Here is a 13,728-nt window from a genome sequence, read left to right on the forward strand (position 1 = left end):
TCCAGCGGAAAATGGCGTCATTGTCCTCGGCGCGTGTAAAGACGATTTCGAATCCGCCCTTATACATGGGGTACAACTGACTGTCGAAAAACGCTAATCCCAAGTGGGAAAGTGTGCCTATGGCCTCAAACTTGCCTCCCCCTTTGTCGAATTTCGATTTGAACCCACTGCTGTTGTAGGTGTTTTCGCCAGATTTGCTGTACGTCGTCAACGCCTTGATCGTGCTAGTGATGCCCACCTCGTCCACAGAGTCGATCAGCTGATTATGTTTTCTCAGTTCGATTCTTTTAAACAGAAATGCTGCGAAATTGTCTATGAGCCTGATCGGATCCGCTTGGGCATAAGCCCCACCTGTCTTTTTGACCACCTCGCCCTGTATGTGGAACTGTATGCGTCTGTCGTAGAACGAATCCCCGTGGTCTAATTTGAACACTATATATTTATTGGGCGAATTAAAGTTCAGATCCGACACGGGCAGCACGGTGTTGTATTCACACCTCTCTATCTTGTCAGATGCCTCGTTATAATATTTCTCCATATCTATATATAGATTTCAAGTTTTCAATCCCCAATAAAAAATATAAAACCTCGCAATGTCGTTTTTAAGAAATCAACACAGAATACAAAAGTTGTAACAAATTCATCTTCTGTTGAACATGTGTATATATTTTTTTCTGTCCGACACTAACCCGTTGTGTCTACAACCTTTAGACAAAACAGAGTTTATCCCATTTTCCTCCGAGAGCGCTGTTAGACACTCGTTTAAAGTCGAGATACCCTTTGGTCCCGCGATAGCTTTTTCCATCTTATCGCCCAAGAGCTTAACAATGGCGAGTTTCTCATTGTTGAAACTATTGCTGCCGGCCTCTTCCTCGGCCTGTATGAACTTTATTCTGTCACTCAGTTCGTTGTAATCGTCTATATATCTGTATTCCACAGGGTTGTTTGTGTCTATTAGTAGACCCTTACCCTGTGCTTTAGAGTCGTTTTTAATACCCTTCCATATATCGCTTATCAAGTTTGTCCATTTCCAACCGCCACTCGACTTGGGCCTGCGTGATAAAGGATCGTTGTTTCGATACAGGGCGTGCGTCTTAATTAAGATGTCTTTGTATTTTTCAAAATCCTGCGAAGTGAACACGCCCGCGCTTATAAGCCTCATCTTCGACGAGACACCGACAGCCGAGTCGGAATGTGTTCCGGGAAGTTCCGCCCTCGTCAAGAGTTTCCACAATCCCGGAGTTCCGACATATCTGTCCATCGTTTTGTCTAAAATGATGTCGTTGTTTTCGATCGACACAGGCTGTGATCCGATCGCGAGTTTGTTGTTGTTGAAGTCGTAATAGAAGCCAAAAGTTTTGTCATTACTGGATGCGAGACATTGTTTTGCGATGCTTCCGATATTTTCATTTTCTGTGAATTCGCGGATCGAGCGATTTTGCTGTTCCTCAGCTTCCACAGCCGGTGTTGCAGTAGGATGCTCAAACACGTCCTCTGGATCTATGGGCAATTCTGAAGCTAGGACGTCACTGGGTGTGCTAGATAGTCTGGGTCTAAACGTGGGTTTTCTAATGACTTGTACGCGTTTAGGTTTTCTTTCAAGCTTAATAGTTTCGGTCTGTTCTTTTATCGCCTCAACAATAGGCTTCTGAATTTCCTCCCGTTTACGTGCGTTATCGGCCTCAGATACTCGTACGGTTTCAGAATCACTCTTTAATTTGTCCTGCAGCTTATCCAACACCCTAGCCTCGTTAACAGTTAGGGGTTTGTTTTCGCGTTTAGTCGGTAGTAGCATTTGGTTTTTCGGCTTAGTAGAGAAAGTCGGGTGCACACTGAAAACGGTTCTCATCTCTTTTGCCTGTTCTTGTTGATTTATTTCGCCATCTGTTTTCCACTGTTTCTGCAGTTTTTCAATTCTTCTTGCTGCCTCAGAATTCATTTCGTCGGGCCACTTTTTATCCACCATCTTTTGTTTTTTTATCAGCGTCTTTATAATGTCTTTATCGTCGGTTTTCCTCTTATTTTTCATATCTATAAATGTTTCGACTTTTCCAGTTTTATTTCACAAAAAAGGTTGAAAACAAAATTAAGTATAAACCATTAAAACCTTGTTAATTTTACATTAAAAAACATCATGTCTTCGTATGTATTATGATAAAAAAAACGCTGCATACACACGGATTTCGAAAATATCACGTATATATAGCGTTTATTGTTGGGTCTGCAAAAAAACGCTGCATACACACGGATTTCGAAAATATCACGTTTAACATAAAACACCCCCTTTCGTAATATCGTTTGTCAATGTGTCTTTCAGGTTGCACATATATTTGCCATTGTGAGGCTTTTTAGTCGTATTTATGGACAAAAATCCAAACGGCTCGCTCCAGCATTTCTTACACATTGTTTCAAATTCGCCAATCGTCATATCGGCGCCCACAAAGTCGTCATAGATACGCTTCGTGTAGTGTTTGTTCTGCTTGAAAACACACAACAGGTTCACGTTGTTACGTATGACTTGCATATCAACCCTACCGTAACTCTGACTCAGATAGACGCACGACAAGTTCCTGTGTCTGCCCCTGATGAAATAGCTTTTTATAACATCTTGCTTTTCCATCAGACAGTCGTCGAACACAACAAGTGAGTTTTTCTTACACTCCTCCAAAGGGGGTAAATCTTCACAACTGCTGAAGAAATACACAATCTTCCTATTCAATGTCCGCTCTATATCCGTGTACTTTTGACGTAATTCCACATATGCCGCTTGTTCAATCGATTTGCTAAATATATATAAATTCCGAAACAGCACACCACTAGGGTTGTAAATCAGATTCAACAACAAGTTCGTCTTCCCACTACCTGAATTGCCATTAATTAAACAGCGAAGTGGCTGGGGTATGAGGTTTGTATCCGACGCCTCTTCGTGGTAACTAACAATATTCATCACTTATATAACCCCAATGTTGACGGTAACAGTAATTTTAAAATGTTTCCAATGTTTTGATTATTCGGTGTATTGGATATTCATAGCTTAATCGATTTTAATAAATGGAATTTTTGTTTTTGTTATATTTATTACAAATGCCAACATATCAAAATTATCATCCACAGTTGCTGTATTTCTATTGCATTTTTCGATGCCCTCATCTGTTAGTTGTTTAAGTGCTTGATCAATTATCAACTCACCATCATGGATGTATTCAAATTCATAGCAGATTTCGAATTCTAAAGGCGGCACACACCTTTTAGCTTTCTTCAAACGTCTGTTTTGAACATCAATAAATCTGTATATTCTTTTATTAGAATCTGTGTTTATACTTTTAAATAAACAAAACACTTGTTGTGTCCTATTTTCCATTATATTTTTATACATTAGTTTTTTTCTACATGTTCGATATTGCGTCGATGCCTCCTTAGACTGGGTAAAAGTTCTTCAAACAACCAACTTCTAAATTCGTCCATTTTCTTACTAGCCCTCATCAACCAGCAAACACCCCGCTCGTTTATGTAAACAGTGTTGGGATGTTTTCGTATAGTGGATTGTGTGTCATGCCTTTTCAGTTCTGAGTAAGTTTTTTTTAATCGCCCAATAACATGTTCGTAAATACATTTTCCCGGTCTCGCATAGCCCAGTATGGTTGCAATAGAATTTCCTTCAAACCACGGTTTGTTAGCATGATCAAGTATAATTGAAATGCTATGACCATTAAACTCAAACTCATTATTCGCTATGTCGATTTTAGACATTATACTATATATACACGAGCACAAACAGCCCGTTTTTGTTAGAGAACAAACTTGTGTGAATGTGTTTTAATACATCATCTAAATGAATACCGGTATGCCAATTATGAACTAGGGCACCAGAGTTGAGATAGACTTATCTGTACAACTGATGACGCAGACCGGCCGTGCTTCTTATCTGGGTTCAACTCTCGGACTGGCCGCAGTTACGTTTTGTCTTCTATATATACCGTAGAACAGTGTACGCACAACGGCAGTGTAAACACCGCAGTGTACTGTAGAACGGTGTACACACAATGGCAGTGTGTGTGTGTAAGTGTTGTGTAACATTGTGTGACTAGCAAACTCAGTTGAGTGAAACCGAAAAACTCTCAACTGAGGAACCAAACAACTGTGTTGTAAGTATTCGAAAGTTTCAGTGTTTTAGGTGTCTGAAAGTTGAACTAGTTATACTGATATAAAACCAATATAAAGCATGCTGTTGAACTATCAGTTGCAATAGTGTCAGCAGAATGTACTGAGTGTGGTTTGAATATTGATCGTGAGTAAAAAAAATATTAAAATAGTAAACTTTCATTAAATATTTCATCATATACAATTTATTGTAGTAACTCCTAACTTCTTCAATTGTCGTTTGAGAAATATTCTTCAGTAGTTTTTGCAAAACCTGTTTTTATAATCTTCTACTGTTCTCAATCTGTTGTAAACACTACATCGTGCATTTTTCTAGTACCACTAAGCGATTTTGTGCCCTTGTATACAACAAATACGGGTTTATCAGATCGCAAAAGTTTCTTTATATTGTTGGGTGTCAGTCTTGTGTTCCAACTCTCCGGCAGTCGGATTCTCATGTTGCCACATATAATTTGAATCTGATCACCATACTTGGAATTCACAATCTCTATATCCTCTATTAAATACTTTTTATCAATCTCCAAGTCAGCAACACTTATATAACGGCTTCTGTTTATTTTATCTAAGAAGTCCGAGAAGTCGATATCATTAGAGTTCTCCATGACTGTCTGCCTATATATATTCACATACTTGTACGACAAACAAAAAATTTGCAACATCTGCCGCTGAGTATTATAAACGGTTTTATAAAACCGAGGTCGCAATAAAAAAAACACGATTACATCTTATGAATAAATTATACTCGTACAAAATCTAAATACACAATACTGTTTGAATCAGGATTGTGTAATAATGTACCATTTTGATCAAACAATCCGATTTGAATTTGTTGAATTTGATTTAACCCATCCTTTAACGGTACATAGTGCGGGTATTGAGGGGTTTCAGAAATTTTATAGCCGTGTTGTGCTTTTGGAAAGAATTGGTACAATATCGACGATTCGTCATGTCTGCGATAATGTGTAGAATGACTTGTATAACTGCTGTTTACAATATTACAGTGGATTTCGATAACATCCACAGGCCGCAAATTTGGCGCAGTATCAGCTTTATAGTGATTAGATAACTCTGAATCTTTGTCCTCATTAAACCCCAACAAAAAGCGCATTGTGTTATCCATTTGAAACTTTAGTGGTGATTTTATAACAACACGATTACCTTCTTTAAGTATTTCAAACTGATTTATATCCACAGTAAAACTGGCTTTTTCCAAAAACCCTCGTATGTGCTTCTGTAGCGATTCCATTGTCCAATGTCCACTGTTAATCACCAGAGGTGTAAGTATGTTTTCAAAAGTCATACTAGCAGTTTGTACTAAATTATAAATGTTGTTTTCAGAATAAAAACCAATCAACGCTATCTGGTACTTTGAATTTTCACCCAAATGGATCGGGTGCTCCAAATGGATATTTAACAACGATGTATTTCCCGTCAGTTTTAAAATTGTCATATCTAATAAATATATGGTGCAAAGAAAAAATATATTCTTAATTGTTTTTAGGTAAACTGTCATATAAATCATTAATGCTTTCTCTTGCGTTTTCTTTTAGTGTTTTATAACGGGTTTCCAACTCTAGGATTTTATTCACAAGTTCGTCCAATTGTAGTTTTACCACAACATCGTTTGCTTCAATGGCCTTACCAACGCCGCTTATTCTCTTATGATTTTGAATCTCAAGCACATCCGCAGTATTAGTTGTGGTAGACTTTTTTGTCACAATTTGTTTTGTTGTTTTGATTGCGTTTTTAATGAGTTTTTCCAACTCTAAAAGGTCTTCCTTAATTGCGACATCGTTTTTGTCTATGGGTTTAGCGGTGTTAACAATGCGTCTCCCTTTAACACTCAAATAGTTGCCCGATATACTAATGCTATTCACCAAAGAATCGGTTGTTTTTAGATGCCCCATTAGCTTATCCTCTATTTGTTTGAACATTGTTTTAGCTCCACTGTTGAATCCATTCTGTAAGTTCCATATCTTTTCATCAACTAGAGATTCACTAACACCATCTGAAATACTCTGGGGTAGTTCGTTAAATCTGTTTATCGAAAGATAATCCATGTCTAAATATATACATTAAAAGGTTTGTTTTACTAAAATAAAAAAAAAATAAAAATACTTTATTATAAAATTATAGAAACCAACATAACCATACATATTTGTTATTATTCAGAACATGTTCGATTTCATTCCAACTCGCACCATTTGAAAATCTCCTTAAAACCTCCAAACACAGATGACCACATATTGGCGGATCGTTATATTCCTGGTATCTATTCATATTGTATAATATACCATCGTCCATGTTCACATATTCTTTCAATTCCAACAACGGTGGTGCGTCTCCAAATGAGTCGAAATATATAACCCGGTTGCCTGTTTTCATATAACAAGTCCAGTGTGTACCACCCGAATCTAAATTGCCTAGATTTATAATTCCACATTCGTTTGCACGCGGTTTGTTTGGCAAGGCTTCCCTCATAAAAACACCACGAAAGTTTCTTATTCGTAAAACATTAGCCCAACGCTCCAAGTCAGATATTGTTAGTGGGCTTATTTTTTTTTTGCGCCACTCAAGACCCTGTTCAGTTCTCTGTTTATATGTCTAGTCAAACCGGCACCACTTGCGTCTTGATCTATCAGAGTATCCAACTCACTATCAATTAATTTCTTAAGCCATGGCACAAACTGATCTTTCAACAGTGGCGCGACTTTGCCTCTTATCAGTGGTGATGCAACTTTCTTAAAATAAGGAATATTGTTTTCAGCCAGCTCCATTACTTCCCGCAATAAACCGCCATCAATCATCTCCTTCAGTTGGGCATAATCGAAAATCAACCTCACTCCAGTGTTGTTTTTTATAGCTCTTTCCACCTGCTTATGTTGGTCACTATCAAGCGATACTTCAACATTACCGTTTTTCAGCTGTTCCTTGGAGAGATATAGTATAGCCCGTTTGAGCTTTTTGTGAGCAATTCGCAATTTGTTTAGTTGATTCTTCGTCAGGTTTATCTTACGTTTATGCCACATTGTTATTGTGCTATATACACACTTTACCAATTCTCAATCGTTTACTTAATTAAGACTCGTTTGCGCATTTAAAGTCTATATTACAAGCACATCTATATTTCGATATATAGCAATGGAGTTGTACTGTCGCGTGTGCAAAATAAACACGGCGTCTGAAAACATAAAGACCACAAAAACTAGAAATAAAAGATGGTTGTCTACATCAAAATGTGCAGTGTGCGGCAGTGTGAAACACTCGTTTATAAAGGAGCCATATGAGGTTTTAGAAGCCAAGGAGTTGCACAGGCCGGTTATTAAAAAGTTCATTAAACGCCGAATAGTCACCAAGGGTATCGACGATTTGTGGGCTGCAGATTTACTAATAATGAAGCAGTACGCTAGAGAGAACAAGTGGTACAAGTACATTTTAAATGTCATAGATACATTTAGCAAATTCGTTTGGTCCGAACCTTTAAAGAAAAAAGACGGGGCAGAGTTGACAACGGCTTTCGAGAAGATTATAAAAAGAGCAAACAGTGATGGTCATGAAGCACCGAAGCTTTTACATACCGACAAAGGTACAGAGTTTAAAAACAAACCGTTCAACAACATGTTGAGGAAGCATAATATCAAACTATACCATACAGAGAGTGAAGAGAAGTCCGCAATAATTGAAAGATATCATAGGACACTGAATGAGAAACTTAAAGTGAAATTCCAAGTCCGACAATCCCACAAGTGGTACGATATACTACAAGAAGTCACAGACGAGTATAACCAACACGATTATCACCACACTATTAAAATGAGACCAGTAGAGGTCAACAAAGATAACGAGGCTGATCTGTTAAAAATGTACATTGAGCGCGAACACAAAATTCGTAAAAACAGCAAGTTCGACCTCGGTGATAGAGTTCGTATCACGACGAAAAAAGACGTGTTTGCGAATAAATATAAACAAAACTGGACTTCGGAGATATTTACAATAGCACGAATTCTAAACACTAGACCGGTTACTTATAGGATCGCCGATCAAAATGGCGAGGAAATTATAGGCGGATTCTATGAAAAAGAACTGCAGAAGACTGCTCTCTGAATTTCTGAGGGTGCCTCGAGTCTTAGTCCAGACATTCAAGTCCAAATACTGAACCCGCTCTGGGGGGCTATTCAAGTCCAAGGAATGAACCAGCTCTAGAAGGTTATTCAAGTCCAAATACTGAACCCGCTCTGGGGGGCTATTCAAGTCCAAGGAATGAACCAGCTCTAGAAGGTTATTCAAGTCCAAATACTGAACCCGCTCTGGGGGGTTATTCAAATCCAAGGAATGAACCAGCTCTAGAAGGTTATTCAAGTCCAAAGACTGAACCCGCTCTGGGGGGATGTACCCGCTCTGGGGGCTCTCATCCTCATCCTGCGCTCGAACCGGCTAATACATAACTACTCCGATATGCCCTTCCGAGGAGATCGTACTAACTACTGCAAGGTGAATTTCCCGCTGGCGATCGCGCTAAATGGCTACAGAAATTCATACCGGGAACTTTTTGACTGTAGTAGTATTTTTATATATATTTTTCCCATATGCCTATCAATGTAAATTATTTGGAAAATGATTGATATGACAATGACATATCTATATAATTAATACGCTACATGAAACTTTGTCGGTTGAACTCCTCCACCATTTCTTAACCGATTTTATCCATTGACGTCTCATTGGAAAGAGCGTGTTGCGTAGATTTGCATACTGACCTTACATATTTAAAGTCCCTTGGGCTCTGCCCCAGTGGCTTTGAAAGTTCCAATATATGTTATCCTTATGAAGAACATATTTGTTTACATTTTGATCAGCTGTATAATTTAATTGATGTTATTTATTTTTAAATTCAATGAAACGCATTGGGTACATTTACTGATTTTGTTGAAATTTAATATTTACTATTTTAATTTACATTCGTACATATCACAATGTAAAAAATCAAGAAAGCCTGGACAATTTGATATAATTTACCAAATAAGAAAAAGTACCTGGGGACCGAGCATTGCTCGGGGAAAGTCATTAGTTTACTCTGAAAGCAGTTTAGTATTGCAGATAGATTAATCCATTCCCAAACTCCACACTGCTCGCCTTTACTACTTCCTTCACCACTCCCTACGTCGTGGATCTGTTTGCCCTCCTTCTCTATACCATTTTAGAATTGCAGATACATAATTGCCACAGACAGTTACCACACTCTGCACTGCTGGCCTTAATACTTCTTTCACCATTTCCTACGTCATGGACCTGTTTCCTTCCCTTCTTATAGCATTTTAGGATGGAAGATACATTAATCTAACTGCCACACACAGTTCCCACACTCTGCGGTGCTAAACTTAACGGTTTTTTTTAGCCCTTTTTTCTCATTTACTTACTACGCCACTTCCCACGTCGTGGACCTGTTTTCATCTCTTTCCATAGCATTTTAGTATTTTAGATAAATTAATATAATTGCCACTAACATTCCCCAGACTCCGCACTGCTAGCCTTTACTACTTCTTTCACCATTTCCTATGTCGTGGACACGTTTCCTTCCCTTCTCATAGCATTTCAGTATTGCAGATACATTAATCTAACTGCTACAAACGGTTTCAAGTTCCAACTCTCCACACTGCTTTCCTTTACTACTTCCTTCACCACTTCCTACGTCTCGGACCTGTTTTCCTCCCTTCCCATAGCATTTTAGGAATGCAGATACCTTAATCTAATCGTCATAAACAGTTCCCACACTCCGGACAGCTCGCCTTGACTACTTCCTTCACCACTTCCTACGTCACGGACCTGTTTTCCTCCCTTCCCATAGCATTTTAGGATTGCAGATACCTTTATCTAATCGTCATAAACAGTTCCCATACTCCGGACTGCTCGCCTTTACAACTTCCTCACGTCGCGGACCTGTTTCCTTCCCTTCCCATAGCATTTAAGGATTGCAGATAGGCTACCGTAATCAAATCGTCATAAACAGATCCCACACTCCACACTGCTCCCTTGACTACAATGTATCGAGGAATCTTCAGTATAATCTTTGCTCTTTGCTCTATAGTAACACAGACAAGGGAAACCAACTGATGTTTTTCCTTTTGTACTATATTTTGTAATTGCTAGTATACTGTGGATAGACAACTTACAAGTCTTTGTTTACTTTTTCCTTGTTATTTAATTCAGCCAAGATGGTTACTTAGCAACCCATAAGACTAATGTTAAAAAAATGTGACTTTCAGATTCATTTTTCTACATTAGATTTTTGTTGGCAGTTCTAACTGCAAAAACTTCAGTAAACTCGTTTTTAGGCCAGGAATAAACTATTTACAACATAAATTGGCATGGCAAAGTACTGTATTTCTTGAGAAATCATTGAAAGAACCGATTTGTTAACCGTGGAAACATAACAAAGTCATAGAACGCCACCAAGTAGAAGAAACAGAGATTTAAAAAAATTACCATCGTTATCAACCTATATAATGAAGAACATCTACAGCTACAATATGAAGATTCCCACAAACAATGAACAAGGATGTTAGCCGAAGTGCTACTATTTTGTAGGAAACATGGACTTGACTTTATGATGATTGGCAAAGGAAATCCCTCTAAGTCTGAATTGAAACTGGTACGGCAAGGACATTAATCATTAAATATATTTTTTCATAAAAGCCAAGTGATTTTAAAAGAATGTGAATACATCCAAGAATCCTTAATAAAACTTTCATTGAAGGATTCCCAACAAAAAACCATCTGAACGACATTAGGCCATTCAATTCTGCATTTTTTCAGGTAAATATAATTTACGATATAAAAAAACTAGCCAAATTAATGCAAATAAAATTGCGACAGAGAGGTTATGCAGAAAATCAGGTAGTTCCTTAGTCAAGTTTCAAAATGTTATCGCTATAAAAAATTGACTGAAATTTGTAAACGTACAGTTGGATTTTTTTAGCTAGAAGCAGTTAAGGTGTGGTGGAATATCTTTGAAGATGAACCTATTTTGCTGTAGTGCGATCATGTGTTCATATGTGTCAAATTTTGAGGTTAAATCAAAACAAACAAACTGGCATGTTGTCAATTAGGCATAGGGGCCGTGTTGTATTACTTTTGAAATAAATGCCCAATTAATATAAAATGAATTAATTTAGTATATTTCATTGTCTAATTTATTAGAAAACTTTCAGTATTTAGGCTACTGCATTTTATAAACAAAACTCGAATCTTGCTTCCTTGGCCTATCGTATAATGTTATCCTGTTTAAGTACGTGGTGAACTTTTCTGTCTGCATTAATGCATTATCATCAATACTACAATTAGCTGTTAATTAAAATTTAAATGTGTCAAAACGTTAGTCTTTAAAGGTTTATCTCGTCATCTCAAGAATTTTCAAAGCAACCATCACTTATAATTTGGAGACAAAAATTAAATAACAACTTATTCATTAACTGATTTACTGATTTGGAATTAGGAATCACGTCTCTATTTCACAGTATATATTCTCTAAATTGCCAAATACTTTTATACAAGTAGGCTAGAGTAAGTTTAAAGTATATTTAACTATCGTCAATTCCAATATGCTAGTTTGTTTGTTTTGATTTAACCTCAAAATTTGACACATATGAACACATGATCGCACTACAGCAAAATAGGTTCATCTTCAAAGATATTCCACCACACCTTAACTGCTTCTAGCTAAAAAAATCCAACTGTACTGGCGACAATGGGTGGTACCATGCAGACTACATTATCATTGACGAAGATCAACACGGACCACCTAATACGGCTATAAGTGGGAAACATTAAAAAAACCAGATCAGCTTTTGAAAAATGATAAAATATTTAGGCTACAAGATATGTTGATTATATGGAACTGTTAGGTACGTAATGTATGAGTTGAGTCTTTTAAACTCGTCGGAAATTATGATGACTTTTATTTGTTTTTAAGTAACTAGGTACTTAACTTCTTTGCAATTGCTCGATTTCGAGCAACGTGTTTACTAGAAAACTAGAAAAAAGTAATACAACATAAATTTTAAAACTCTTACCTTTGACACAGTATGTTTCAGTCTCATGTGATGCACGTCCTGTAAAAAGTATCGTAACCATTACCTGATTTTATGAATAGGTTTAATCATGACTAATTAAAAAAAGATTTAATATCTGCTATTAGGCAATTCATTCAATTGCGGAAGCAAATAATTTGAGCTACCTACTACATCTAAACATGTAGCATCAATCTACAATTGAAAAAAAAAAATTGAGTTGAATTGAAACAAACTCCAGTTATTGATAAATTGGCAGATAGTAGCTTTTTGATATCCGTGTTTTGGCTATTGTAAGTAGATTTCTTATTATAAAGCAACTAAACAAATTACAATAATTAAGTTAAAGAAACAAAAACCGTGACAATCAACTTATTTCATTATTATTGCTTATTTCATTGTTGAAATATTGAGTGTGGAATCGGTCAGTAACAAAAGAACATTTTAAAAGCGACTGTAATGTTCAAAACATTTAGAAAGGCTGGAAGTTGTGAAATGTTTCAATGGTAACCATTTTTAATATCACACCATTCATAGATGGGAGTAACCATAAATAATTGGCTTTTTAGAAACAGAAACCAAACAATCATAATTAACTTACATAATGAGTTTCTCACGAAATTCATAACATAGGCCTATTCAAAATTAACTCATTTTGGTTATATTTCACTAATTAAATATTTATGTTTTTTTTACATTTTCCAGACAGGTGGACAATATGGTAAAATAATGCCAACCTCATAAAAAAACACAACACTTTTAATATTCAAAATTACTACCCAGTTTAATATGACAACTCTCTATAATCTCTTAAACTGGAATAGCTACAAGACCTTTTGAGTACATTACTTGGAGGACACCAGTCTGCAAAATAATTACTACTCATAAAAATAAACTATTTGCAGCTTTATCAATTTAATTGAGACAATTGAAGGGGAAATAAATCAATAATTGTAACTTTAAATTAATTCAATAGTATCACGCAGATACTTTGGCAAAAAATAATAGTGACAGAATCATGCATGATTTTTAATATTGTACAGTGGAACTAAGATAACGTCACCCTCGATAACAAGTTTGATTTAGGCCTACTAATCCCCACAAGAGTCTTGTCATCGAGGTTGTACTATTTTATTGTAAAATGTTGTGAGGCAAATATTAAATCTAATATTGAGAATACCTTACTTACCTATGGGAGGAAAACCACTATCAGCAGAATTAATGCGTTCAAAACCTTGGAAATATCTATCAGTCAAGATAGTTTTTCTTATTTCATAAACTGTAGTCACATCTGGAATCTCACTACCTAAAAGAGAAAAAAGGTAAAGTGATTAATAACAGCCTTAAGAATGTACCATCGTTGAATTCGGCTTGCCAATTTGACATGAACAGGCCAAACTGGCAAACTGACAAGCCGAATTTACTGTGTGTATGCAAAATTTTGTTCAATACAAACGAAATTTGATAAGTCTCTGTGTGGGTGCTCAGTTAGTTCCTCAAA

At 36.6% G+C, this 13,728-nt stretch overlaps 1 protein-coding gene across 1 annotated transcript in view; it reads right to left on the bottom strand.

Moving 5' to 3' along the window:
• Nucleotides 1-13,728, bottom strand: part of LOC128990330 (uncharacterized) — a 230,359-nt gene that overhangs the window by 180,131 nt on the left and 36,500 nt on the right. Inside the window, exons 2-3 of the mRNA XM_054412667.1 lie at nucleotides 13,417-13,533; nucleotides 12,231-12,269 (exon numbers count right to left, since the gene is read on the bottom strand). Of these exons, the coding sequence (XP_054268642.1) occupies nucleotides 12,231-12,269; nucleotides 13,417-13,533 (156 nt within the window). The remainder of the gene's footprint in view (nucleotides 1-12,230; nucleotides 12,270-13,416; nucleotides 13,534-13,728) is intronic.

The sequence above is a fragment of the Macrosteles quadrilineatus genome, unplaced genomic scaffold (assembly GCF_028750875.1).
Source record: "Macrosteles quadrilineatus isolate MER2022 unplaced genomic scaffold, UCM_ALF_1.0 Scaffold_3__2_contigs__length_128488019, whole genome shotgun sequence".
Lineage (NCBI taxonomy): Eukaryota > Metazoa > Arthropoda > Insecta > Hemiptera > Cicadellidae > Macrosteles > Macrosteles quadrilineatus.